At 39.3% G+C, this 27,742-nt stretch overlaps 2 protein-coding genes and 1 long non-coding RNA gene across 5 annotated transcripts in view; 2 read left to right on the top strand and 1 right to left on the bottom strand.

Annotated features, from left to right (window-relative positions):
- Window positions 1-535: 535 nt before the first annotated feature.
- Window positions 536-7,664, bottom strand: c14h16orf87 (chromosome 14 C16orf87 homolog). 2 transcript variants are annotated; one of them, XM_042060724.1, is made up of 4 exons: window positions 7,356-7,664; window positions 6,307-6,403; window positions 3,356-3,535; window positions 536-2,012 (listed from the first exon to the last, which is right to left on the bottom strand). In XM_042060724.1, exons 1-4 carry the CDS (start codon window positions 7,419-7,421, stop codon window positions 1,891-1,893), a joined length of 465 nt encoding a protein of 154 aa, XP_041916658.1. In that variant the 5' UTR covers window positions 7,422-7,664; the 3' UTR covers window positions 536-1,890. The 2 variants fall into 2 exon arrangements, with proteins under 2 accessions (XP_041916658.1, XP_041916659.1); XM_042060725.1 differs by having other exon boundaries at window positions 536-2,009.
- A 3,325-nt stretch (window positions 7,665-10,989) lies between these two features.
- The window catches only part of gpt2 (glutamic pyruvate transaminase (alanine aminotransferase) 2), a 32,689-nt gene continuing 15,936 nt past the window's right edge, over window positions 10,990-27,742 (top strand). The window contains exons 1-11 of one of the 2 annotated variants that reach the window (XR_006022005.1): window positions 10,990-11,645; window positions 12,480-12,569; window positions 13,973-14,081; window positions 20,320-20,453; window positions 20,734-20,977; window positions 21,890-21,969; window positions 22,220-22,356; window positions 22,976-23,150; window positions 23,548-23,703; window positions 25,643-25,755; window positions 25,932-26,923. Coding sequence is in view for 1 of the 2 variants with exons in the window: in XM_042060722.1 (XP_041916656.1) it covers window positions 11,334-11,645; window positions 12,480-12,569; window positions 13,973-14,081; window positions 20,320-20,453; window positions 20,734-20,977; window positions 21,890-21,969; window positions 22,220-22,356; window positions 22,976-23,150; window positions 23,548-23,703; window positions 25,643-25,755; window positions 25,932-26,043 (1,662 nt within the window). In the remaining variant the exon portion in view is untranslated. Of the gene's footprint in view, window positions 11,646-12,479; window positions 12,570-13,972; window positions 14,082-20,319; window positions 20,454-20,733; window positions 20,978-21,889; window positions 21,970-22,219; window positions 22,357-22,975; window positions 23,151-23,547; window positions 23,704-25,642; window positions 25,756-25,931; window positions 27,577-27,742 lie in introns of those variants that run through there. The other variant, XM_042060722.1, reaches the window with a different exon arrangement.
- Window positions 14,567-16,240, top strand: LOC121681150. Its single transcript, XR_006022006.1, has 2 exons — window positions 14,567-14,881; window positions 15,973-16,240. It is a non-coding gene; the product is annotated as an uncharacterized LOC121681150 (long non-coding RNA).

Here is a 27,742-nt window from a genome sequence, read left to right as displayed (position 1 = left end):
AAACAGTCGGCCACTACATATTGGTAGATCTAAATGCGTTTTGGCCCAATTTGCATTTCACCATAACTGCTTGAAGGCAGCAGTGCCTTCCCTGTGCATAAACAGAAAGCAATGTAGGTCAGTCATATATCATGTACTGCTGAATCGCTTGGTTTTATTTCACTTGCATGCATGATTACCATCTTCTGCAATAACACAGCCTGAAAGCAACATGGGTTTTTAAAGATAAATGATAGATGTCCATTTAGCATCCGATCCATCTACGCTCTTGTTTCAGACATGATGTAAGCAGGCATAATAAACAACAAACATACCGCGCTATTCAGCAGAAACTTTACCTCTGAGAAACTTTGGTTCCGTTATCACCCCTCTGCTCATGACTCGTTTCAGTTCATTAAAATAATTGTGTTAAATGTGTCCTTTCGGTAATGGGTTACAGTCATTTTGCTCACAACACCGAATTAAGCTCTCTGTACTGAAAATGCAGCCTTTTAACAGGTAAAATTACTACAGTAAAGAATGCACACAAACCAGATTAATAGTAAATCATTATTTTTTATTTTAGAATGATTTTTAATATAAGCAGGAGGAGTGATGTGGTCTGTGGGTTTTGCAACAGCTATTACTGTCAAATAATCCCCCACACAATAGCAAGCACAGTATGGTGCTACTGATCTGCACTTCCCATCCAAAGCTCTAACAGAGCATATTCTAGGTTGTGGTATTTGGCAGAGACATTCCAGAACACCATATTACTTTTTTCGCTTTGAAACTGAACAAGTCACGTCTGTTGACTGTTCTTTTAAGGTCCCTGCTCACAACAAAATAGAACACAATGATCAAATTCCCACTATGTGTTGAAATCACTTTTGCTATCATTTTTCATCTGTTCTCTCTAAATTCCAGATCATTTTGTTCTGGCGATAAATTGGGAGCAGATCACAGCCTGGAGTCAGATTGTATCACAGGAATCGTTCTTTAAAATAATACTTAAAAGGATTTTCTGTGTTGGAACATAAGCCTAGTGGAGTGCAGTAATCTGAAGATGTTTTCCCATTAATGGACAACTGAGACAGTGCAAAAACAAAAGACCAAGTATGGCAGGAATTTACCTCTTGTAACCTCAGGAGTTAAAATCAAAGTGGATTTTTGCTTTGACACTTAATACGCTCATATACAGAGCAAATATTACATTAGATATGCTTTGCCACTTATGAAACAGAAACAAAAGAGGATAATAAAATAAGCATTTAAATTAGAGTGGAACGGGCATAATAAATAAAGATATACAATGGTATTCCCACAAGCATAAAAACTAGGTTTGCTAGTCAACGACAGGGCTGCATGGCATCTACAATGAACAGTTAAGTAGATCAGCAAACCTAGGACTACACTGAAGTCACAATTACAGTACCCGAACAGCCCTGTGACAGTTTAGAGCAAAACCTGGCATAGTTATCACCTCCTTTTAAAAAACAGTCAGCTCTACTGAACAGCTAGCATTCCTCTATCGATGGCGATGGACCCTCAGCTTATCGTGTCATGTAAAATCTGATGAAAAGATAAATACATATAGACTTCGCAGAGCACCAGAATCTTTTGCCCACAGAGGCTTCGTTTCTCACGCTTCCTCGTCAAGTCAGCCAGTGGTTCCACCTCCTCTCTCCAGGCAGAGCAGGTGTCTGCATGGCCACGTTTCCCAGGCAACACCCCAGGTGTCAACCAGTCCAAGTGGCTCCCACTATCAAAAGTAGGTCTGAGTCTTAAAGTCCTCCTCGACCATCCCCCCCCCCCCCCCCCCACCCCTCTTCTGTCATACACAGAGGCCATGCCTGGGCCTCGGCAGCAGGACTCCTGAGTTTCACCTGTCAGTCAGCACCAGTGTAACAGCTACAGGATCAGTCTCTGGCCAAGGATCTTACGGTTGATTTCAGCCAAGGCCACCGAGAACACAAAGGCCTTCTCGTCTGACAGATTGGCGTAGATATCGACCTCCTTCTCTTGTTTTTCTACTGTCACAACACAAAAGAGTAATAGGACACATTTGTGAGAATGACTAAGACAATATACAATCTTAATATACAAATAAATATTTCAAGACAAGTCCATAGGCCCATGCGCATTTAATTATTATTTTGTGATTTACAATGTATTGTTGAATTACATTACTTATCAACTTCTGATTAGGGCTGTGAAAAATGATACACTTCCAAATAAACTGTGACATGCATATTCCCCTGCCTGAAAGAGTAGATATAGCGTCAGCTCCAAAAGTGACACCATGATTTATTTAGCAGTGAGCCGAGAGAGCAGCCCGCCTGTAAATCATTAATCTGAACACAATGACTCCCACTTCACCACCATGCTTAACTAATCGAGCTCTTCTCGTGCTTTTGGAGCAGATATTCTTCCCATGCGCTACGATAAATGTTATTCAGTGTAATTAATCTAATAAACTACAATGCAGCGATTACTGTTAGAGCAGACCTTTGCTAAAGAATTCACAGAGCAGACTAACACCAACAGCCATGTTTGCTTTGTTCACTCTGACAACGTGGATCTTGCCTCACAGGGGTGAAAATTGGACACCATCCCTGACATAATGTCTCTGTAAAGCCAACATGTCATATGAAAAGTCCAGAATCTGTGCATCCCTCTCCCTCACCTCTCCCTCCCTCCCTCCCTCCCTCACTCTCACACAGGACTGAAAGGGTATATTTGCAATATGCGGGTTGCTGTGTGAGCTGACTAAGGAATGAGGTGAGAGAAGCAGCTTAAATCCTCTAGATAACTCCAGCAAAGGAGAATGAATCCTCTGAAAACAGATGCCTGCCAAATAGTATTTTCAAAGAACTGAATGGGGAAATGAAGGAGAAATGCACAAACCATAACATAGTCTTCAACTACACATACTGGTTTAGCACCCTATACATACATCTACACTCCGACAAGAGGAATAGAAATGTCAGAATTTATTATTTTTTGACAATGGTATAATATTCAGCAGCACAAAATGATTGTGTGCCTCCCGTCTTGAAAAGGTAATCATTTAAATTGTTCATCCTAAAGCCCTCATTGGTATTAATAATGTCAAAATGTGTTTGAAATGTACATCTCAGAGCTGCCAGTATACTGTGCTAAACTGTCTGTGAAAGGTATGCACAGAATGCAGTCACACCACTTTTTTGTCTGTGCCAGTCAGCTTATTGAACAAAATGGCACAGAATAATGCCCACAACAGCACAACTTACCGACCTTACTTTCCTAGTCTCTTAATACAATACAATACAATACTTTACCTAGTCTCTTAATACAATACAGCCGATGAAAGCAGGAGTCCAGGTGACAGAATTACCTTTCTCCTCCTCCTGTTTCTTCAGACCTGTGGTCTTAGGTCTACCCCTTCCTCTGCGAATCTGCTCTGATTGGCTGTTGGAGCGAGACCGCCTTCTGTTTTCCATATCATTAGTGGAGGTAGAGTTGATCTTTTCTCGGCGGATTCGTTCCGTCCGTCTTCTCTTTGCATCCAGTTTATCTAATGGAAAAAAAGAGTTAAAGACCACTGTAAACAAAAAAAAATTAAATTGCATGTGACCGTATAACAAAAGCCAATAAATGTTTACGCTTCACTTCAATGTTGATTTCCCCCCCTAGTTCTGCTCAATGGTACCTCCAGTGGACAAAAATGAAAACTGACACTTCAGCAACATTTCAAAAAGGTAAAAGCAGAATGGCTTTAATTACATATGTTACATCATGCATGTGCTGCTGGTGTTGTTGATAGAATACCAGCACAGAACAAGATGACCTTGTTAAATAAATACAAGAAAGATGTGTTCCTGAATATTCAAATACACGTTTTACACATTTTAACTAAACAATTTCCTCATAAATTAGCTCAAAAAATACTGCAACCCAGGCTGCACCACATAACATGCTGTTCTTTGAGCAGTATCCCCCACTGACAGCAGTATATATGGGTCAACAGTGTGGCTATCTCCTCAGACTCAGGGATCTAATCAGCAAGCCACTCATTAGCCTAACAGGAAGTAGGCCTGCTGCTTTACTCATGGGGAATTATTTTTATGGCTCCTCATCCTTAAAAATGAACTGAAAATGGTGACACACTGTGACACCTCAGAGGTGTGGGAGGAGAAAGAAACAGAAAGAGTGTAGAGTGGTTTCACAATGACTACCAATCAAACGCATGACAATGCCTGCCAAGATCTCACCATTGAGAGTTATACATTAACACATGCAGATGAACACTCAATGAGCCATGTCCATTTTTTTTTATATTTTGAACCTATACTCTTGAGAGGGTGTGCCATGTTGTGATTTAACATTCACAAGACACAAGATGTGTTTGCTCATCTTATTTTAATAGATTTTGAGTTCTTTCCAGTGCAGCAGGCAGTGCCTTTTAAGCATTTCCATCCCATGAAAGACTGCACAGCTGAGGAATTCTAGTCTTGCCAACAGCCTGCCTAAACAGGAACACAAATGTCTTGAGAGAGATTAAGGATATGACTCATTTTATTTGCAGAAGGTTGTGACACATTCACCTACTGCACTGGTTTATCATCATTAGATATTTAGTTAAATCAGTCACAAAGAAAACCGAAACGCTTCATTCTTACATGTTATATAACTTAAAGGAATACACTGGTCTTGAGATCCTTCACTGTTTTCGTTTTACACCTGTGTTTTTGTTTTCAAAAAATAAAATGACATTTACCCACATTTGCATAATGGGCAGCATTTTCCAAAAAGAAGGATTTGAAAATAACTATACAATTTCATCACATTGGCTAAGATATAAAATTGGTTCTTGTAGTTATTTTTATGCTGGATGGCAGCCTATGCTAACATGGAAAGATGAATTCCTGAATAGTGGAGCTGATATTTGGCTGAGGAAAAGTAAATGGTGAACTCTTGTGAAAAGGGAGAGAAAGAATGCTTGCTAACACCCGTCATTAAAGACGAGAGAGCTGTAATCTAAAACTCGCCTCGGCCTACTCACAAGGAGACATTCTTCTCTTCCATGGACAACTATGTTTATACAGTTTACTGTGAAACTAATAAAACCATATTAGAATTAGGTATTAGAGATCACATATTATAGCCAATCCTACATAGTTATAGCCTTTCATTTAGCACCAAACAAAAGTACAGGCCATTTTTGTTGTGTCTCTTTAATCTGTAAAAAGAATTTTGCATACCACTACATATCCCGATAGCATATATATATAATTTATATATATATATATATATATATATATATATATATATATATATATATATATATATATATATATATATATGAGGGTACACATACAAAACCAGCCTCTGCTCATGCAGTCAGGGAGAAAGCTAGTAATCTGTTAACATGCTGAACCACTCAGCCTGGCCCCATTGCCTCATGTCTGATCTGTACACACTGCCCAGGTTCAACCGTATCATTATGAAATCAAGCTAGTGGCTCATCACCTGGACTTTCTCATCAAGAACAAATTACTTTCTGTCCATGAGGACTCTACAGGCTTGTTTCATACATTCTCACCTCCTGCCTCCCCAACACACACATGACAGAAGCACACTAAAATCAAAAGCAACATATGACGTGGAAATACCAGTTCATTATAATAATTTCTTTCAAGATTAACCGTCAAGTTAGACTTATTCCATGCTCAACTTAATATGCACAAGTGGCTTCTTTTATTGAGACGGATGTTGTACTCTCCCACTCTGAAACAACATAGTGGGGAGACTGAAGGAACAAGCTTTTCAGCCAGGAATTAGTAAACCCATCCCCCATGACTCTCCACACACAGGCAAACAGCGCTTTCAGGCAGTCAGGCTGCTGTCTATTGCACCACTCAATTCAACATTCTGAACTGCCCCTGTTGACTAAACTAGCCTACACATAGATAGGCTATCTGACAGTAAAGCCTGGAGGCTTACTGACTGCAAAATTCCTATGTTAAAGGAATATGTATGAAAAGTCAATGGACTTCCAGATTAAATTGTTTTAGTCTACATGCCATAAACTTGACTAACCTATATGAGGTCATATGAAGACATTCATAAGGCTCCTACCAAATTCATACCACAATCATCAGAAATAGGTTATATAGACACATATATATATATATATATATATATATATAATTTTCTGGTAGTTATGCCCTGAGCAGACCCTCTGAGTAGAAACAGAATTCCAAAATAGATCATCGCATGTAATATTGAAACTCAAAATCTACTTATTTTGCATTGTAAATTATTCATCAAGTAAATAAGCATTACCTAATGCTGGTGGTGATCTTTCATTTAGTTTGGCATTTAAGAGCTTTCGGCTAATGAACACATAACCGCAGGGACAGGACTTGCAAGCTACAGGGATCTGCGAGGAAAAAGAAAAATCCAAGGTTAATATTTGAGAAGTAGGGTAGTATCAGCATTTCACAAAGGTTTGCATGCACAGCACATCTGACGAATATCTACCACATAGCGGTGTTATCTTTGATAATGTATATGTTTGGGCGAGCAGCGATAAAATATCCAAAGCATTACGCATGTGTTCTGTATTAGGAACTGATCATCGCTATGTTATGTCCTTCATAATATATGATAAAAAGTCGCTGGTGCTAGCCAGCAAGAAACTACATTTTTGGACACGTGCCGATAATACCAACGACCAAGCCATTCATAACAGCTAAACGTGACTGATTCCTCTACGACCGAATAATGTTTCAATCGATAAGGACAGGACAATGGGAAACTATAAACTGAAATTCTTCTGTAATTTCACTGTCGCCATTTCATTCACCGATGGTTAATGTGGCATACGTTAAGGGTGCTATCGCCCCAGTCATAAGAAATCCTAATCAAACAGGAAAAGCCATAGGCTAACCAAACATTCAAGATGAAACATTGTGCCAATCACCTATTCAAAAGTTGCCTATAAATTGCAACGTAGCAATATTAAGGAGTGATAGGCTATAGTGCATCAAAAATAAGGAAACGTCTAGGTACACAGATCTTTACCACAATATTCCGACTGACAGTCTGTAAAATATGTCGGTTACAGAATGATTCAAGCACAAGCTACACTCGTGTCTAGCGATATGGATCCGACCAAACTTGTATACTAATGAATCACTAACTGAAATAAGAAAGACATTTACAAAGTGAAATCGCTTGCATTAGATGTAATACATCTTGAAACCCCTCCCATTCAGAACTTTGACATAGTTGCTTGAGTGATCCTTGCTGCCTAGAGTTGAGCAGCCAAACAGCTCCTAAAATGTATCAAAGACATAGCAAAATTGTTACAAATATTAAACGTTCCTCACCTGTTGGTCGCAATCAGGACATGATTTGGTGGCCATTTTCACTTTCTTGGTTTTATTCGCTGACATTTTTTGATAACAGTCGTAGCAGTGCTGTAGGCTCGACTATCTCTCTCTCCCGCAGCCTGCTCTAAAACTTCTCCTTGCCACTGCACTTTCTGTATTATATGAAGTGCAGCTGATTGTGTCCCGGGAGCTCAGGCACATAAGCCAAACCAACATCAATCACACTAAAGCATTGGCCATGCGCACTAGTGCAGTAAGAGATCTCAATATGGTTTTTCCACATTATAACAATGAGCATGCGCGACAACACTCCAGCTTTGAAAGCAAAAACAGCTCTTATGAATTTCGTCCTGTGATATTTCTTCTATCTACATGCCCTGAACAGAGCATGCGTTCATGATGTCCTTGTCACATGGTCACAAACAATAGGTGCTGTTTGGGGTAATTTGTTGCAAGTCCACGATTGCTCAGTAAAATTAAGTTGTTGAGAAGAGTAGACTGTATTCATATATATATAGAAATATTTTATTAAATGTGAAATTCCTATTACAATCTGGGTGATAATGATTTTATTGCTTCTGATATAGCACGTGGGTGGAGCAGGGTAATGTATAGTAACAGTTGGTCTGAGCTTATTAGACATTGAGTCTGAGAACAAGAGGGAAGGCTTTAAACTATTTACATGGCCCCATCCCCCACACACCCAGCCAGGCTTGGAGCAATGCTTCTCGTCCTGGTGCTTTGCAGGAGGCAGGGCTACCTAAATACTTTCAAATAATTTCAAAAAGGTTTCAAGTATCACATTTGTCTCTCCCACCTGATATTCGATTAATTTTTATAAACCAAGAGAATACAATGTATTTGTGATTATGCAAATGAGATATTTGATAACATTTCTCAGGACAGTATATGTTTATGTATGTATGTATGTATGTATGTATGTATGTATGTATGCATATGTATATGTATTAATTTATCTATTTGTATGTGATATCACTGTAGGCTATGAATGGAACATTAACCTTAAATTACAAATAGTGTTATAGTGAGTAATAATAACTCTGTGACTTTCATAGGCCATCAAGTAATTGTTGTGTCGTGCTTCCTGTTCATATGTTTAAGCTCAGAATCTGTCATGAGTGCAGCACACATACTTCTCACTTCCTTTTGTGCCACATCAGAGGACACTGTTCTTTCAGCAGCCTATCAGGTTGGAACAGGGATCCATGACACAAGTCTATAAATATTTATGTTGGTAGGCGCAGAATATCAAAATGGCAAATAGAAAGTGGGCACATATAAGCTGTAGGCCTTTCATTTGTTACAACACTCTTTTTTACTGGGGTCATTGCAGCAATTCAAAAACCTGCAACAATGAAAGGTCATCCTAGATGACATGACATTATAAATATGTGAAAGACACATTTACATAATTTATGCTTGGTATAGCCTAACAGTAAAAGTCAAACAAACATTGGCAAAAGTAAACAATAATTAGATAGATATTAGTTTCAAACTTTAGGCCTATTTATAATGTATGAATTCCATGATATTAGTTTGGCAGCAATAATAGTTGATTACATTTTTAAGTAAAAATTGTGCGGATTTCTACCATTTTTGAGGTAAGCCAAGGAACTAGTTTTAACACTCAATTGTTAAATTGTTAATTGTTAATTTTATAGTATTTGGTCTTTCGAGAGATTGAAAATACCTGACACTAGCTGTGCAAGGTTCTTCGTATTTTCTGACTGGAAAACATGCTAAAGAACTTGAAGCTTTGCATGACATAACATTTCGGAATTAACCACCTCGTTTTTATCGGTGCCAGCTAAGCTATTTTGACCTTTACAAAACAAGGAACACAAGGCGCAACAGCATTGGTTAGCAGTTAGTTTGCCGTTTTAGGCAAAACTCTGTTTGCTTACGTACAAAACCCCTCTCTACAAATAGAAATGTATTTACATAAATTATAATTTCATTGGAGAATGATTAAATGTATGATTAAACCTTATCTAAGAGCAATATAAATCCTTTATATTTAAAATAATTTCTTTCATAATGTGAAATGCAAACATTTCAAATTTATTTCTTATTAGAACTGTAGCCGTTAAACCATAATGCATTTTTACTTCTACTAACAATAATATCTTGTCTGTCTATGATGTTGGCAGCTTATGCCAAGACAAAGGGGTGATCTTTATGATTAAAAACTGTACCTCATATGCCTATAGACTAAACAACCATGCTGTCCTGGCAGCATGCTGAAGTCTGTTCTTGCTGACAAAGACCTTTCCAGTCAGGCTCATCAGGCTAATGTGAACAAGGAGAAAGAGGTCAAAGATCTTCATAGAGCCTCTCTGTGTCCCCTGTTTCTCATTCAGTGTCTTACAACTCTTCCCTGAAAGAGCATCAGGGCACACAAAAGAGCTCCACATAACAGTTTATCCATGGGCTCTACTGTGTTTGCGTCTCAGTAAAAAAAATAGTGTATTTCATGCTATCATAGGGATAACCTCACTGAGCAGTGAGGCGTCTGTGTGTGTGCATGGAGGGTATTCATTCCATAACCTATATAAACTTGGGCTAAATTGCAATCGTATTAGGAATCACAAGTGAAAATGAAAAGTGAAAATGCAGTGAAATAAAGCTGACTTTACTCTTTTACTGAAAATATAAAATATGTAACACGTCTATAGACTGTAGGCCTAGAGTAGCCCATTCATCATCAACAGTTCTGATTGGAGTGAGGCACAGTGATTATTGCAGTAAGTGATTCTATCCAGAAGATGGCGCTCTTTACATGTATAATAGCACAACAGCCTAGCCCTAGTACCTTTTTATTGATCATAGAGCAGCAAAGAGTTTTGGTCTAAAAATAAGGCTACTCAAGTCATATAAATCTCACAAAGACCAAAAGCAAAGTTGATACAATCTGGCATGCTAAATGATATCTTGCCATTCATTGGTATTGTCATTGAGTGAATATTTTACTACAGTTCTTGCATTTACATAGCAGTGTAGGCCTATATTCTGGACCACAGTGCCTGATGGCTGGAGTAGGTTATGTACTCTTCTGTATTTCTGACACATTTTGGTGGCTTTTTTTTACAACTGAAATGCAGAATGGTTTAACTTCTGCGGATAGGATGTGTGTTATGTGAAATGAAAACTGAAAGCCATAAATCAGAAACCTGGACACTTACTGTCCCTGTTCACATTTGTGCTTTTTGATGATGAAAGCTATCACAACTAGGCCATTTAGGCTAGTATATGACCACGAATTGTCTCCCCATTTAACTCTACAAATTAGGGCTTCAGACTCACAAATAACTGTGGCCTAAGTAAATACGCAATTTAGCCTATGAAATAATTAAGTCAAGACTACTGCAAAACTAGGAAGGACTTATGTCAGGAACTAAAGGTAGGCCTTTCCGAAAGTGATGTGGCGCTAATTTTATTCGTGATGGGCTGTTTTTTCAACCAGCCCAGACGTAGGCCTAATGTTGTCTAGATGGGTATAGTAGTTTACAATGACATGCGTGAATCCATTGTGTTCACGACTTCATACACGAAAAACTACAACACCCAGTAGAGCACTGGCCTACTAGTGGTAGCTGATTGTTCTGACAAACGCGTAAATGCCGCATCCGAGTGTGTGGCCAGTGGCGGATCGTCTCCGGAGCTGGCTGGTCTGTAGATTAGGCTGTCTCAGGGTTTTGTTATCATATCGCATTTGTTATACTTATAACTCACCGGTTGATTTTCAATAAGTCTAGAATTTAGTCACGCATTCGGTCTACTGCCGACGAACCCGATTTATCAATGTCCATACATTGGAATATCAGTGCCTAGCCTAGCTGCCAAGCCAATTGAACTCTTGAAAATAACTTATAGGCTATTGAAGAAAGACTGCCCTGTAATTCGGGTGCATTCAGGTTAACAACGTACATTTACTCTAGCCAACCTCAGCCGAAAATGCATCGGTTACCGTCTTCAGCAAATCGGTCCTTGATAGCAGGAGCGGTGGAGCAGTATCGTGCTTTGGTGATGCGACCAAAGTCTCAAACAATCCGTAAAGAGTCTGTGAGATTCAAGACTCAAGGGCCCATGGAATCCTATGGACTGAAGCGGTATAGCACAGCAGAGGCTACCGTACCCGCAACAAGCAAAATTCGAGAGAAGACCCTGACGATGGAGACTCTGAATCCGCAGGTGAAAGCCGTGGAGTACGCCGTGAGGGGGCCGATTGTCATGAAGGCTGACGAAATCGAGAAGTGCTTACGTGAGGTAGGCTCATTTCGTTTTATAATTAACGTTACAGTCTGGATAAAGACATCTATATTACCATCCAATGTATTTTGTTGCAGTGGTGTTTTATGAACAGTTTTTTTATCCAGATGTTGGCTACTGAAAGTTTATTGTTGGCGGCGTTATCTTGGCCATATAACCTCCATGGTGTTGCATCATGTCCCCTACGTCGCATCCTCAAATAATCAGTGTGAAGTAAACCCGCGCGCCGCCAAACCTATGTTTCCGTTTGTTGTGTGACTTTGGTGATAAAGTGCCTTGCGCGCTGGTTTAGACAATGCCATAAAGAATGCTATGTTGTCGAACCAGTCACAACGTTTATTCGTCAGAATAATGTCAGGCAGCTGGCATGTAGGCTACTGATCAAGTGTGTAGGCTACTATGGCAATTTGAACTAGGCAGGCAAGGGCAAAGTGTCCACTGAACACGTTTTGACCACTGGTACATTTTCTGACTGTTATGTCTGCACACAAGCGTTTGTGTAAGGAATTATGCCAGTGTTCAGTTATGCATTGAATCGAAGTAATGGACATGGAACGGAAGAGTTTACGTTGCTTTCCATTGCAGCCTCATTTGTAGTTCAAGTACCAAAAAATACTATAATAATGCCTGTTACCTGGGACAAAGCTTTTTTGAAAGGGCACATTGACCGCCAAATTCTCAGTAGGCTAACACTGTTTTCCCATAAATGTGTAAAAAAGTAGTGACCATTAGGTGGTAATTTTTTGCCCGTATATATTAGTATATATTATTAATAACTGCATATAAGATACTGTGATATTACTGTTATATTTACCAGATATTGCTCCACAGGGTGGAAAGCAACCCTTCACTGAAGTGATTAAGGCAAACATTGGAGATGCTCATGCCATGGGACAGCAGCCAATTACCTTTCTTCGTCAGGTAAGTGAAAGTCATAAAGGAATTGTACAAGGAGTGTAAACATTGACAATTTCCTGATTTGTCAAAGAATTCAGTCACCATTAACTACTAGAAATAAACACAGCCTCATATCTGGCCTATTGCATAGAGTGAATACTATTTGGAATTCAGCCACTGTCCAGTTATTTGGCTTCTACTCATTCTGGCAGCATGTGTGTTTTTTTGCATGTTTTATTTACAATGTGCACATAGTGAGAAACTCTAGAGGATGGTCATAAGCTCAAGGATCAGACAAGGTCACTCCACTAAGTGTCAGTTAGCATTTATTCCCTTGCAAACGTAAGGCACACACCAAACTTCGCTGTAGAGTGTGTCCATGATATTTGACAAGGGCTTCTCCCTCTGTAATCACAGCCAACTTTGGATGGTGCTTTGTGACTTTGCTGAATGGGTTTCGCTGTTGTTGGTTATTTGGCACAGTTCAGGGGACAGTGGAAATTCCAGGGGAGGAGGACTCATTATGATCTAGTGTTTGTGTCCACATTGCCATGGGCACAAACCCTGGGAGCATTTCATTTGTTCATTATATACAGAACAAAAAGGACTCAATGACTGGATAGTTTGCATCCTCATAATCCATATCCCTGTTTACCTGCAGGCTATAACCATGACCCAAGTTTCTATCTAACTTCTTCCTCTTATTTGCTTTTGTACTGACTGAAGTATTATTGTTCAGCATATCATTTAGGGCACAATTTGAAAGATGTATTGTTGTATTGGGTACATATTGCATAACGTTATTATGTAGCCAGTGTTATCAGAACAAAAGTATTTGATATCTACTTACTTTTCCAGCTACAGTAGATGGAGGGTAAATAATCTTGCTGGAGATATTGTTGCACGCTAACTTGAGTCCTGTGCTCTCTACTGAAAGTAATGTGGGTTCCTCAGCTTGTCATAGAGGCCTTAGCAAGAACTTGTTATTACGGTGGCTTGGCCAAAGCCGAGCACTGTCAGCATTATTCCTCCCTGCCTTGATCCAAGATACTTGGGATCTGCTGGAGCATGACATTGGTAGCCAGTTTTGGCACGTTTACATGAGCAGCTATTGTGTTTCCATTTTGCCTTTTGTTGCCACACCCAGTGCACCATTTCACACATTTGAACGTGCACAAGATAAACTGCTATTTTAGGTTAGAAAGACTCTAGAGGATGAGCGTGTTATACTCACTGATCATGTATATGCTGATCAGAAAGCCCAGAGATCCCAGAATGTTCCATGATGGTCAGGTCATTTCTTTACTTCATACTCTGATTATTACAGAGTAATTTCACTGTTTCCAGTTGCTCAAGTAAGACAAAGTCAAAAAGATCAAAGTTGGGCATATATTTTTGTCTTTGTTATAATTGATGTGTATCTTTAGGTTGTGGCTCTCTGTACATTCCCCGAGCTGATGGATAGTCCCAGTTTACCAGAGGATGCCAAAGCAAGGGCACACCGCATCTTGCAAGGGTGTGGCGGGACTAGTCTTGGTATGTTTGCTTATAAGGCAGTGTGTTTATGGAATAATATTAGACTCAAAAGTTTTGTACGTGTGTATCACGTTTTGAAACTGTAGACATTATTTGTAACTGTAAAAATGATCTGTACAAGTAATTGTCAATATCACAAATATGCCCTACAGTTACAAATCTATTCTACGGGTACGGATCGGTTTTACAGCTACAAATCATCCTACAGTTAAAAATATTTTACAATTACAAATATATTCTACAATTACACATCAATATTCTACGCACAAAAAGCTGCTCTACAGTTACAAATCTTTTCTACAGGTGTACAGACTTTTGCACCAGCTTTGGGATGAAAAGTGTCTCATATGTATTGTGTGTGTGTGTAACAGGATTTGTAACTGTAAAAATTATTTGTGATTTAACAAAAAAATAACACGAACAATTTTAAGTATTACTCATATGTTGTTCACTTACAAATATATTCCACAGGTATGAAATATTCCACAGTTGCTGTCTTTCAATTACAAAACTATTCTGCCATTACAAATCTCTGCTGCTCGCACAAGTATTTTCTACAAGTATACAAATCATTTTGAGACTGTTCTGGCGCTTCCTGTTGAATAGCCAATGGCGATCCTCAGGTTTGGCTAGCCAACCATGAATCTCAGTTCACTAACCAATCACAGAGCAGGAGCAGCGCCGTCGTCGTGGCTAGTTGTGTGGGTGCAACCAAACTTGGAGTCTACGCTTGGAGCACGCTAGCAGAGAATGTCTAATTAAGGAACGGGCTCCGATGCTAGTTTCCTATATTCCTTGAGGTGCATTGATAGTTAATACCATAGACATAATATACATAGACACCGCATCGACCGCTGCTCCCTACTAGCGCTGACGAGATTTGGAGCCGCCATCTTGGACCGGTCATCCACTCCACTCAGTGTAATCTGTTTGGCCGGTGCAATGAGCTGTCAGCACACTTAATTAATCATATCTCACTGAATACCGAACAGATTTTCACGCGGTTTTTTTTGCTGCAAAGGTCATACATCTAGCTATGATACAGGCCACATTGTTCGAAAATACAAAATACAACCAATAGTACGGTAATGTTAAATCTTACTTGTGAAAAGTAAATCCCCCGAGTATGGTCCGCCGATTTGAGCAGGAACATGCTGCACAGTGCTGTCATCTTGTGTTTTCTGCTGCAACGCAATGAGGAGTATGACCGGTCCAAGATGGCGGCCGCATTTCTTGTTTCCAGCAGCCAATGCGGCGTCTATGTATATTATGTCTATGGTTAATACAGCCAGTGTACCTGATACACGGGGCAAGTCGTTAACAAAATGTTTCCCCTCTATCGGCAGTTATCTTTCAGCTGTTCCTAGGTAGTTAAGTTATCAATTTATTTACATTTGAAATGGGCGACTTCAGCTATGTTAATTACAGTCATCGTTTTACATTTCTGATGGTTTGTTAACTTTGATAATTTGCCAACTGTACCTGTGCAGATAAGCTACTACAAATACAATCATGCTTTTCCAGAATGCTTTCTTTCTACATAGTGTTTCAGTGTGCATGTAAATATGCATCGTTGTTTTTGTCTATTCATGTAGCCTAAGCCAGTGTTTCTCAAAGTGTGGTTCGCGAGCTGGCATGCTAAAATATAATCTAGCCTATAGATGATTTGTTTGCGATGTTGAACAACTTTTATGTAAATCCAAACAGTTCTGTAACACTGCCTATGTAAGCTACGCCAGTTTAAATCACGAATCCTCTGACAATAAGCAAGGTAATAAGCAATGAGTAGGCCTACTATTTTTTTTGTTTAGCTAGGTGGTCTGTGAGGTTTTTTTATTTATTGGTTAAGTGGTCCTTGTTCTGAAACACTGATGTAATATCTCTTATCAAGGGCCTTCAAGATCACTCCACTGGATCACTGGACCATTATTTACATCAGCATGGAGAACATGTAGCCTACCACTGAATAGAAAATACATCTTCTTCCCTCCTATATTTGTTCTTTAAAATGTGTTTCTTAGGTCTATTGTATTCTAGTCTTTGAACACCATTATTGTAGACTTCTCCCCTGTCCTGTCTGATAAATTTAAAATTGCATTTTTAAATATTATTCCCTAATGCTGGGATATGTGAACTTTAATAAATAATTTTATTCATTAGGCTTACGTTTTTATCCAAAGCAACTTAGACATCAATTCTTACCAGAGCCAGTTTCTCAGAGCAAGTTGGAGATAGGTGCCTTGTGGCAGCTGAGAAACAAAATCACAACTTTTCTGGCTACTGCATATGGTGCACACATTGTAGTTAAATATACAACTAGGAAAAATAGCAATCGTCATACAGTTTCTCATTGCATAGTTTATTCATTGAACAACTGGAACTCTGGTCACCGTCTGAAACACTGAAATTGTTGACTATACTGCATTGAACTTGCAGAAAACAACACTAGATCAAGCCAAAACCATAATTGCTTTATTTCAGCGCTGCATTCATAGCTTCTTTGAAGGTGTCATACATTCTTGTCCCTAGGGGGGAGTTTCAAAGTACAGTCGGCATTGCCCCTGCCACCAGACCATCCCGTCCAGAAGACCACCAGGTCTTTCAATGTCTCTAAAGAAACTGTAAGAATTAAAAGACAATATCAGAAAATACTTTTAGTAGTAGTTTGTTTGTTATACAATGCTAGCCTGGTTAGCGCTTCGGACTTGTAACCGGAGGGTTGCCGGTTTGAGTCCCGACCAGTAGGCACGGCTGAAGTGCCCTTGACCAGGCACCTAACCCCTCACTGTTCCCCGAGCGCCGCTGTTGTTGCAGGCAGCTCACTGTGCCTGGATTAGTGTGTGCTTCACCTCACTGTGTGCTGAGTGTGTTTCACTAATTCACGGATTGGGATACATGCATAGACCAAATTTCCCTCAAGGGATCAAAAGAGTATATATACTTATACTATATACTTATAATACCACAAGAAAATAATATTTGTGATTTACTGAACAAAGTTATAACATTTCATACATCTGTGATTCCTGGGAGCTAACAAATGTGGAGGGCACTGTAAGCTATATTACTGAATAGAGTGTATGGCAAATGTAGTCATCACAATCACAAAAGATACTTTTGAAAAAATACTTTCACATATTTTTCAGTCTGCGATTGGTTCAAGTACAGATCTCTCATCAAATCCAAATCACTCTGATCAGCCACTGCAACGCCTTTGAATGCACTCCGCTGCCCTGTTTACAAATGCTACAGTGGACTTATCACCACAAGGTGGCAGTTTAAGTTGTAATACATTTCACACAGCTGCATGAATCACAGAAAACGCGAAAGAAGTGGCCACTTCTGAATGGGACCCACTGTATGTGGTAACGGTCAATATTTTTTTTTTCAAATGTGCTTCATAAACATACAATCCTGCACTGTGAAAACAAAAAACATCTTAATTATACATCTCCCTTCACCCAAATACAATAATGAAGGTGAAAGGAAGTTATTAAGCCTTAATGGTGCTTCCTAAAGGGGGTATTGTCAAACCTGCTACTAAAATTACAGCATGAAGAAAGTCAAGGACACGCATGCCAGCTTCCACTCATCCCAGTATTAGATGACTGGTCTTAAATGAAAATGTATTGGCTGTGTTATTTCTTTTTTGTGGGATGTCCAATTTATATGTAGAAATGCACATTTGCAAAGGTGACTTAGTACGTTGTCGTAAAAGAGGCTCTCCTTTTGATTTTGCACTGCCAATGTGTCTCTTGTGAGAAAAATAGTGAGGATTACTGGTGTAGGTCCATGATTTATTTTAATCAAAAAATTTAATCATTAATCTCCTCTTCTGTTTTAAATATATATAAATCAACACTTAATACTATTTTTACAGTACAAAACAACTGTATTCTGGTATCTAATAGTTTGTGAGGGGAAAAATACGTAAAAACTGTCAGTGAAGTTTATTTTAGCAGGACAGCAGGACTCAATGGCACCTTCTGAAAGTATTCTGAAAACAGTGGTAATGTTTGTACTTATTTTGCACAAAAAACAAACAGACTTTGCTTACCTCTTCTGGAAATGGCATGTGAGTACTCAGTGAACTAGGCTCAACTCACTGGTACAGAGGAACTCTAAATAGTCCAGGTCCAGAGGCTGCCTTTGAAGAGCCTGTTCCAGTCTGGTTTTCAACCTCTCTAATAACCTGCCAGTGTAGAGAGTAACTATAAATTTATCATAGATAATGATCTATCACTGACAGGAACCAACAAAAACGTTTGAAAATAAACTGACTTAAGATAGAATAGTAGTGATTTCTCTTTAACTTTTACAAAATATAAAACATACACATCCGAGGATGTTGTTTTAAGTAGGAATACTGCCGTCAACAAGTTCAAAAGGTATGCTTTTTGAAACTCACATCGGGCGGCGACCTATTTTCATAGACAGTAAAATATATTTTATGACCCACCTGTGCTTCAGAAGGAGGCAGCAACTGGGGATCCATAAGAAACTGCTTACACAGAAGAAATAGATACATAGACAGATTAATATGATTGTCTACCAATGCCCAGCACTGTATTTCTGTATTATTTATTTTGTACCTTATGAACCATCAGAAAATGCCAACATAGCCTAGCTGATGTTGACACCAGTTGGTATGTTTTGTCACACATATCAATGGATACTTATTATTAACTTATAACTAACTCCAGAGCAATCTGTTGAGCATCAAACCTACTACGGTTTTTCTGCAGTAAACAGTTTCTGTTGCCTACTATGAGTTCGTCAAGTCCAAAGTAGCACCTCACAATCTGGAGGTAGACCTGGCATATGAGGCCTAATGGTTAGCACACCTCTTGATAATAATGCTAGCCGCCTGCCTCGTTTTGCTGAGCCTACCTTATGACCGACTGACAAACTCCCTTAAAACTTTGACCGCATTTGTTACAAACTTGAAACAAAATGTCTTCAAAAGTATGTTGAGTGTTGTTATTTATTTCCATCCACACACTACATTTCCGTTAGCACTTGTATGCTGCTTAAACTGACAGACTGATTGAGTGGGATTTGGCTAACTAGCGGTAGCTTGCTATATATAATAGTTATTTGTCTGTTGCCCACATTAGTTGCCATTGATTGATCTCACCTCGTTGCCCCGTATATCAGGTACACTGGCTGTATTAACAAGGAATAGTGGACATAGAACATGTCTGTGTGGTGTAGGCTACCAACATACCTCAAGGAATACAGGAAACTAGCGTGCTCCAAACGTAGACTCCAGGTTTGGTTGCACCCAGACAACGACGGCGCTGCTCCTGCTCTGTGATTGGTTAGTGAACTGAGATTCATGGTTGGCTAGCCAAACCTGAGGATCGCCATTGGCTATTCAACAGGAAGCGCCAGAACAGTCTCAAAATGATTTGTATACTTGTAGAAAATACTTGTGCGAGCAGCAGAGATTTGTAATGGCAGAATAGTTTTGTAATTGAAAGACAGCAACTGTGGAATATATTTGTAAGTGAACGACATATGAGTAATACTTAAAATTGTTCGTGTTATTTTTTTGTTAAATCACAAATCATTTTTACAGTTACAAATCCTGTTACACACACACACAATACATATGAGACACTTTTCATCCCAAAGGTGGTGCAAAAGTCTGTACACCTGTAGAAAAGATGTGTAACTGTAGAGCAGCTTTTTGTGCGTAGAATATTGATGTGTAATTGTAGAATATATTTGTAATTGTAAAATATTTTTAACTGTAGGATGATTTGTAGCTGTAAAACCGATCCGTACCCCTAGAATAGATTTGTAAGTGTAGCGCATATTTGTGATATTGACAATTACTTGTACAGATCATTTTTACAGTTACAAATAATTTCTACAGTTTAAAAACGTGATACACACGTACAAAACTTTTGAGTCTAATATTCTTCCATATGTGTTCAGTATAGTCCATGATGTTCTGAGGTTCATTTCTAATTCCTGGATAACCTGACTAACCAACAATCCACTGTTCTCAAAAGAGACTGTGTCTCAGAGAAGGTCATATAAAATACACAAAAACATCAATACTTCTATATGAATGTCTGAAGGTTAAGAAAAACAAACTATTGCATACATTAGGCTGACATTGCACAGCATATTGCAATATATAGCTATACATTGCTATCTAGCTAAATATTACGGACTGTACAAATTGTAGTAACTGTGCTCAGTGTTAATCCCATGTTCTGTGTTTAAGGGTCCTACTCTGCAAGTCAGGGAGTGGACTGCATCAGGCGGGACATTGCCGCCTACATTGAACAGAGGGACCATGGTGTGCCGGCTGACTCTGAAAACATTTTCCTCACCACTGGAGCCAGTGATGGCATCGTGGTGAGTGGCCACGAGTGAATCGAGTTTCCTGACATGTTATTTGTGTTTTCATCTATATCATCTACATCATAAGTGGCATAATTCGTTGTCAGAGTATTGATAGTATAGCAGTGTCTTTGTTTTTATCAGAAATACCTGAAATGTGTTTGTTAGGCACATTTGGAAAGTTATTGTATTGGGTGATGGCCATCTTTTCAATGTGTTTGTACATTTCAGTTGTCATGTGATGTGTGTGTGTGTGCAGTCTCTTAATGGCCTGGTATGCTGTGTTTGTTTCCAGAGTATTCTAAGGATGTTGGTGTCGGGCCAAGGAGCCTCACGCACCGGTGTGATGATCCCAATCCCCCAGTACCCCCTGTATTCTGCAGCTATCGCCGAGATGGAGGCCGTGCAGATCAGTTACTACTTAGACGAGGACAACAATTGGGCCCTGGATATTAATGAGCTTCACCGGGCCTACCAGGCAGCCAAGAAGCACTGCCAGCCAAGGGTCATCTGCATTATCAACCCTGGGAACCCCACCGGTATGATTCTAAAAGTAGTGATGAGTACAGATCATCCTAATAATGTCTAAGACCTTATTTATGACACAGCAGTGCTTTATTAAGCTCAGCTGTAGCTCTCTGGCTGAATGTAAAAAACACAGAAGTTGCACATACAAATGTACAGTACTTGCATTCACCTAGTATGTAGAGTTCTTCAAACCATACAGTCACCCACTGAAGTTGTCTAGAATCGAAGTTGTCTAGTCGTCTTTACATCTAGCAGTTAGAAGGCCGTAATTAGCATTTCTGGTACCTATATGAGACTGAGAGATTCTCCCTGTTAGGTGTAGAAAAGATCCAGCTTTTTTTTTTATACCGGCCAAACATGGATTGTCTCTGTAAAAACACTTTAGATCTGATTAAAGAATCTCATGAGCTGATCAAGAAAACGATCAGCTCTTGCTGCCGGAGTATTAATCAAGGAGCACAAGTGTCAGTTTGAATCATTCTCATGTATTTACTCTAAATGTAAGAATGCACACACAGACTGCTTTACATTTAGCATAGTCAACTTGAGTCTAAAATTAGATGTAAAATAATTTGATCAGTGGGCAACTTGCACAGAGTTACATCATGTGGAAAAGACCCTGCAGTTAATTTTAGAGCTGGATGTTCTAATGTGTTCTGTGTTCTTATGCCTACTGTACTGACTGTACAGAGATCTGTGTACTGATCATGTTGCAGCACCACAGAGATGGGTTTGTGATTTCCTGTACCCTTATGTTAGACATTTTTCTGTGTCAGTGCATGTGGAAAGTTACAGCTGTCTCAGATTTCCTTCTGAGTTAGATCATTTGTGCTCTGGCTTGATCTCTCCCACTCACACACAGTCATTTTCCTCCCCCACACTTTCTCTCCTTGCTGCTTTTCTCACCAAACCAACATCACCAGGTCAGGTCCAGAGCAGAAAGTGCATTGAGGAAGTGCTCCATTTTGCCTATGAAGAAAATCTTTTTGTCATGTCGGATGAGGTAATTGTTTTACACAATACCATCTACCCACTGAATAACATTAGTTTCAAAGAAAGGTGTTTTTTTTTGTTGTTTTTGTTTTTTTAAAGAAATAGTACACCGCACTTCTAGGTTTAATGAAGACTTTTTTTTAACAAAGACTTCAAACCTGCACACTGACTGTGTTGAACACTAAGTTCCTCAAGTCAGTAAAAGTTCTGCTCTGTTCTAAATTGAAATTGCAATTAAGTTTTGTTTTTTTTGTCGCTAGGTATATCAAGACAACGTGTATGCTCCGGGCTGCGAATTTCACTCGTTCAAGAAGGTCCTGTACGAGATGGGGCCAGAGTACTTTAACAGCGTCGAGCTGGCCTCCTTCCACTCCACCTCCAAAGGTTACACAGGAGAGTAAGTGCTATGTAGTTTCACCTTATGTACTGACCAGCACATCCCTGCAACACTAGCCACCCATCCATACCCTCAGCTCACATTTCTGAATTTGATCCTTGAGACATTCCGGTGATGTCACTGAAATGTCTGATGCCCTCTGCAAATATGCTCAGGGATTCACACACTTCACTTGCTGGGTGTGAAATACAGAAGGCAACTTAAAATTACTGCGCTATGTATCATCTAACTCAAGGAAAAAATTGTTACCTCATTACATTTACAGAGTAATAATCACTAATGTCTATATTTTGAATAATCTCAAAAGTAGACACTTTAAGAGTGTTTTTTGTATTAGTTTTGTTTTTGTTAAAGGAAGTCTGATATTGAAATGAAATCCAGTTGGACTTCCTGTATAAATATGCTTGTCCCTCTGCTCCTACTTCCTGGTTTACTTCCTCAAACTGCACCCAAAATCCTTCTGATCATGTAGATGTGAATAAGCATGCTTCTTGCCAGTGTATGAAGAGGTCAAACCTGCATCAGGCATAAGCTGTTAATTTCTCACTTTAGCTGAAGGTTAAATTACTGTTGCTACTTGAGCAGCGCCTTGAAGGTCTCCTCTCACGTCCTGTTGCAGGTGCGGTTTCCGAGGAGGTTACATGGAGGTCCTGAATTTGGACCCGGAGGTGAAGGCCCAGCTGGTGAAGCTGCGCTCGGTGCAGCTGTGTCCTCCTGTGTCTGGCCAGGCAGCCATGGACGTCATCGTCAACCCTCCCCGGCCAGATGAGCCCTCTTTCAGCTGCTTTCAACAGGTCAGTGTCGCACTGGAGGGCAAACTGGCAGCTCAAATTTCGAGTTACTTTTGATTAATTAAACTAAAAATACATTGTTTTTGGAAATGAGCAAGTACACCAGTGAGTAGATGTTGATTGTGTTATCTGTGACACAAGATTTACAGCTATACAGATATAATTCTCTTTGTGTATCAAATGACCAGCTGTTGTTCATTTATGGTTGGAGACCTTTCCATGAGGCATTATTTATTTATAGGTAAAAACACGATCACCATTATGAAGTTATTTATTTTGGTCTGCCTGTTTACACTGTTACTTACACTGTTACGTTTACACTGCATAGTTGAATTTAAATTAAAACAGCTTGTTGGAATTATTTTTACAAAGCTTTGTTTGCCTGTCTGTGATCACTCAGGAAAAGACAGCTGTGCTGGGTGCTTTGGCAGAGAAAGCCAAGCTAACGGAGGAGATTCTGAACTCGGTCCCAGGCATTCAGTGCAATCCTGTCCAGGGTGCCATGTATGCCTTCCCACAACTCTTCATCCCACCCAAAGCAGTGGAACAGGCCAAGGTCAGTGTACCCATAAGCCCTGTGGTTCTACTCTCACAAGCATAGCATGTGACCTGTATCAGTGCTATTGTATGTGTCCAGAGGTGCGTTCAATTTTTTGTGGCGAATGCTTGTGGCGGTCGTGTTTACTCTGAACAGTTCAATTTGAAAAAGAATGGTGTAAACATTCCATTTCAGCAGTTAGGGCTGAGCTACACCAGGCACGTAACTGAAGCGTTCCGTTCGTGTTGCGTCTGCTGCAACAATTAGCTGCCACTATAATCAATGGAAGTTGCAACACCAGACGTGATAGCGGAGCGTACGTTCGAAAAAAAATAGACCATTAATCTAAAATGGATTTTACGTGTCGCGAAGGGAATGCTTCAGTTATGTGCCTGGTGTAGCTTTGCTGTTAACTTTGTCCTGCTCCCCTGTATCTTCACGGAGAACTCAAGGCAAATATGAAGAGCGTTTGCCTATGTGTGCAAATTTGAACGCACCTCTGGGATGTTCAAGTAGGGTTGTTCAATTATTATTATATCATCATGAAAGTATTATATAGACCATATACTGTATTATATGGAAATGTATAAACTTTCCATATATGTACTGTATACTTTCAATATATAAATACAATATATATGTAAAGAATGATGGGTTACCATTCCTTTTCCTTTCAATGGCTGATTCTGTGCTAGCTGCTTCGTCCCAGGGAATATGAACATGACTGTTGAGATCAAATGTTATTTCATGGTGCTCAAAAATCTAGAGAGCCAACTGTCTGAGCTGCAGTCAGCGTAAAGTAATCACAGTAAACACATGTCTTTGTTGATTAGCCAAACTCCAACCGAACCAGCTTACGGGTAAAAAATCTTGGCATTAAACCTGTTCCCCAATTCCAGAACAACAGGTTGTACTGGTTATATAAAAGCTGCAAAACCAATCAAATTGATGCTAAAGATTTAAAGTGTGCAAAAATGCTGTGCACTGTAAGGACCAGTGGTGTCATGTGAAACTAAATGGCCACAATACCCTGGCTATCAAAAAGTGCACATGGGTAAACAGATTTTGATTATTGGTTGCAGAATGAACAAACTGGTTGGAAAAATCTGATTGCAGAGAGGTATGTGGTATGAAGTAAACTTGAGAAGTTGAAATTCATACCCAAACCAGTCTGTTCATTCTCAGTGTTAACATTAAGGGCACAAACTGCCTTCATACATTCTTCAAATTGCATTGGGGGCATATCACATATTGCATATGTTGCACTCATGCAGGTTTGTTTCAGCCTTGTGTATGTCCATCATACATAGATTTAATACCTGGGGACACAGCTGTCCATTGTGTTCTTTTTGGTTTACTGGAACCAGGCCAAACCTCCAAACTCTATGGTGGAGTGTAACTTCTCGCATTCCCCCAACACATTTCTGAGCCCCCACCCCTTTATACTCGTGTGTCATGATTTCAAAGTAGACCGGTCAGGTTAGTTCCTGATGTGAACAGCCTCTTCAGCTGTTGTCAGGAAGGTCAACAGAGAGGATTTTTTCCATGCGAGAGCCTATCCATAGAATGGATCATGAGACGACTTTCCCCTTGCGCATACCATCCAGTAGAAAAAGTACCCTGGACTGTCATTTGTTCTGATCACATGGGCCTGTGGCACTGAGAGCAGTGGACTGTACAGGTGTCCAGGCTTCTAATTGTGAACTATTTGTTGTTTATGTACTTGCACTAGACTAGTGTGAAAACCGGCAGGGACAGTTTTGAACTTGAACTTGAACTTGTAAATGAGTCATAGAAGGTGGAGCATTTGGAATATAATTAAGTTTTTTTTTTTTTCTGTTATTGAAATTCATCCCTCTGGTGGTGAACCATGTTTGAAATGCCACAGTTCCAGAAATAAATGTGTCGATTTGATTTGTGTAGTGTTGTGATTGTGCAGTACACTTCTCTGTTCCAGGCCCTGGGAATGCAGCCTGACATGCTGTACTGCTTGAGACTCCTGGAGGAGGCTGGAATCTGCCTGGTCCCTGGGAGTGGCTTTGGGCAGAGGGATGGCACCTACCACTTCAGGTAATCTGGGACATGCCAAACCTTTGGCAGCATCATGCAGACACAGATATTGTGTGATGGAAGCCAAACACTGCAATATATTGAACTATTGGACTGTATCGGGGGTTGTTGGCAAGTATCGTTCATTGTCCTAGCCAACCATAATAACCTAATAATTTGTGTATTTGTCTTTTCAGAATGACTATTCTCCCACCTAAAGAAAAGTTAAAGGTGTTGTTGGATAATCTACGTGACTTCCACATCAAGTTCTTGAAAGAATATGGCACATTGGAAGTGCCAAGAGGATGAACTCTTAACACACGCACACACACTCTCTCTCTCTCTCTCTCTCTCTCTGACACACACACACACAAAGAGAGACCTGTTGTCTAGCACCATCAGGCCAGTAACATCTTTTGAATTCTTTACGCTAAGTTCATGTCAGTGTTGAAATCTCAAAATGTGTCCCCCTTCAAGTTTTGATTTTTTTTTCCGTAAGATGTTGAAGACTGGTCAGCATGTTTCGGGTGTTTGTGCCTTTGTGAGGCCATGAAGGTTAGGGTGAGTTGTCGGGGTGACTGGGTGGGATACATTTATGACTATATCTTGCCTGCTCTTTTTTATGTTAAAGGAGCATGGGATACATGATGCGTAATGATACATAATCTTTATCAGTCATTGTTTTGTATTGTTTTGTGTCTAAATTAAGTTTTTGTTTGTCTCTTCTCATTTGGTCATCAGGCCAGTTTTCCTTTTTTTTAACTTTGCTTCGTTAAACTCCCATTTTGAGGACCAAACTAAAGTTTGACCCCTTGATCTTTTCTCTCAGAACTGTTGGGAACATCTGCCTGTTTTGGCTGTTCTGAAATAAAGGAGTTTCGATATCAGTTTTGCTGTGGCAAAAGAGAAAAGTTTGGGCTAATGTTGCTGTTGATTTGCACAAAAATTGAGTACATTTCTGTTGGGTACTGTAGGGGGGAGGGATTGTGATTCTCATTGGGTGAGCTCAAAGGTCTGTCCAATGGAATTTACAATGAATTAACAGTTCCTTCTATTGTATACATTCAGCCATGCTTTTTATCATAGGCTACTAATGTTTGGAAGTTCTAATGTATTCATTCAAAGTATTAGTGTATAGTTTGCAGAGGGAATAATTTGGTACAGTCACTCCATTGGGTGAAGTAAGTCTGTCTTTACTGTCTGAAAACAATGTTTATGTTGACTGCCTTTTTTCTTTCTATTTTGTGAGTGAATTGTAGCTGGTACAATTTGATTTTACATGCAGAAATAAAGAGCTTTTTTAACTAACCAGGGACATGAAGGTGTGCACAAGTTGATGAATTCTAGTGATAATTAATACAAGAAACAAATCTCTGGACAATTTCAGTGCCAAAGTATAACATTTGTGCTTTTGTCAGCTTTTTTTACATTCTTTCTGATAGATGTGCCTTCAATTTAGGGATTTGCAGTCATTTGTTAACTTTAGGGTGTCAGTTTTGTTTACATAAGGGTGGAATGTAAATGTGCATATAATTAGTTGGATTTATTTATTTGCATGAATACTTTTAACCATTGCAGTAACGCACACCTTAATAGGAAGGAATACTACATCCTTCTGTTTCTATAACCTTCTGTCATTGTTATTAACTTTGTGTTTGAGGCAACATTGGACACTGTATATAATACTGAAGATTTGCTGCTGACTTGCCTATGTTGATATTAATATACTTTCATTTCTCATTCAACTACCAAGACTGTTAAACATTGATTTATTTTTAAATGTCACCTTTTTGCCAGAGAGTCTTCAATTTGTTTTGTACAATGAATAAATTCAAGCTGTCATATATGCCTTTGATTGAATTTCTTCTTATAATGGTAATAACTAATTTGAGGTTTCAACAGTTCACATTTCTTTAGTTCAATTTTAGAAATAGTAGCCTACTTCACATTGTACTTTTGTGTATATCCTGGTTGCTATTTATGCAACCTCTCTTAGTCCTAATGTAGG

The sequence above is a fragment of the Alosa sapidissima genome, chromosome 14 (genome assembly GCF_018492685.1).
Source record: "Alosa sapidissima isolate fAloSap1 chromosome 14, fAloSap1.pri, whole genome shotgun sequence".
NCBI lineage: Eukaryota > Metazoa > Chordata > Actinopteri > Clupeiformes > Clupeidae > Alosa > Alosa sapidissima.
Note: the sequence above shows the minus strand (reverse complement) of the source record. Positions and strands in the feature narration are given on the sequence as shown.

Bases quoted from the DNA above. Each gene is read 5' to 3' on its own strand.
- c14h16orf87 (XM_042060724.1), bottom strand. From the start codon at position 7,421: ATGTCAGCGAATAAAACCAAGAAAGTGAAAATGGCCACCAAATCATGT. The intron at 3,536-6,306 runs GTAATGCTTATT...TTTTTCCATTAG, and splicing joins AAGATCACCACCAGCATTAG to ATAAACTGGATGCAAAGAGA. The intron at 2,013-3,355 runs GTAATTCTGTCA...GTGTTGTGACAG, and splicing joins GAAACAGGAGGAGGAGAAAG to TAGAAAAACAAGAGAAGGAG.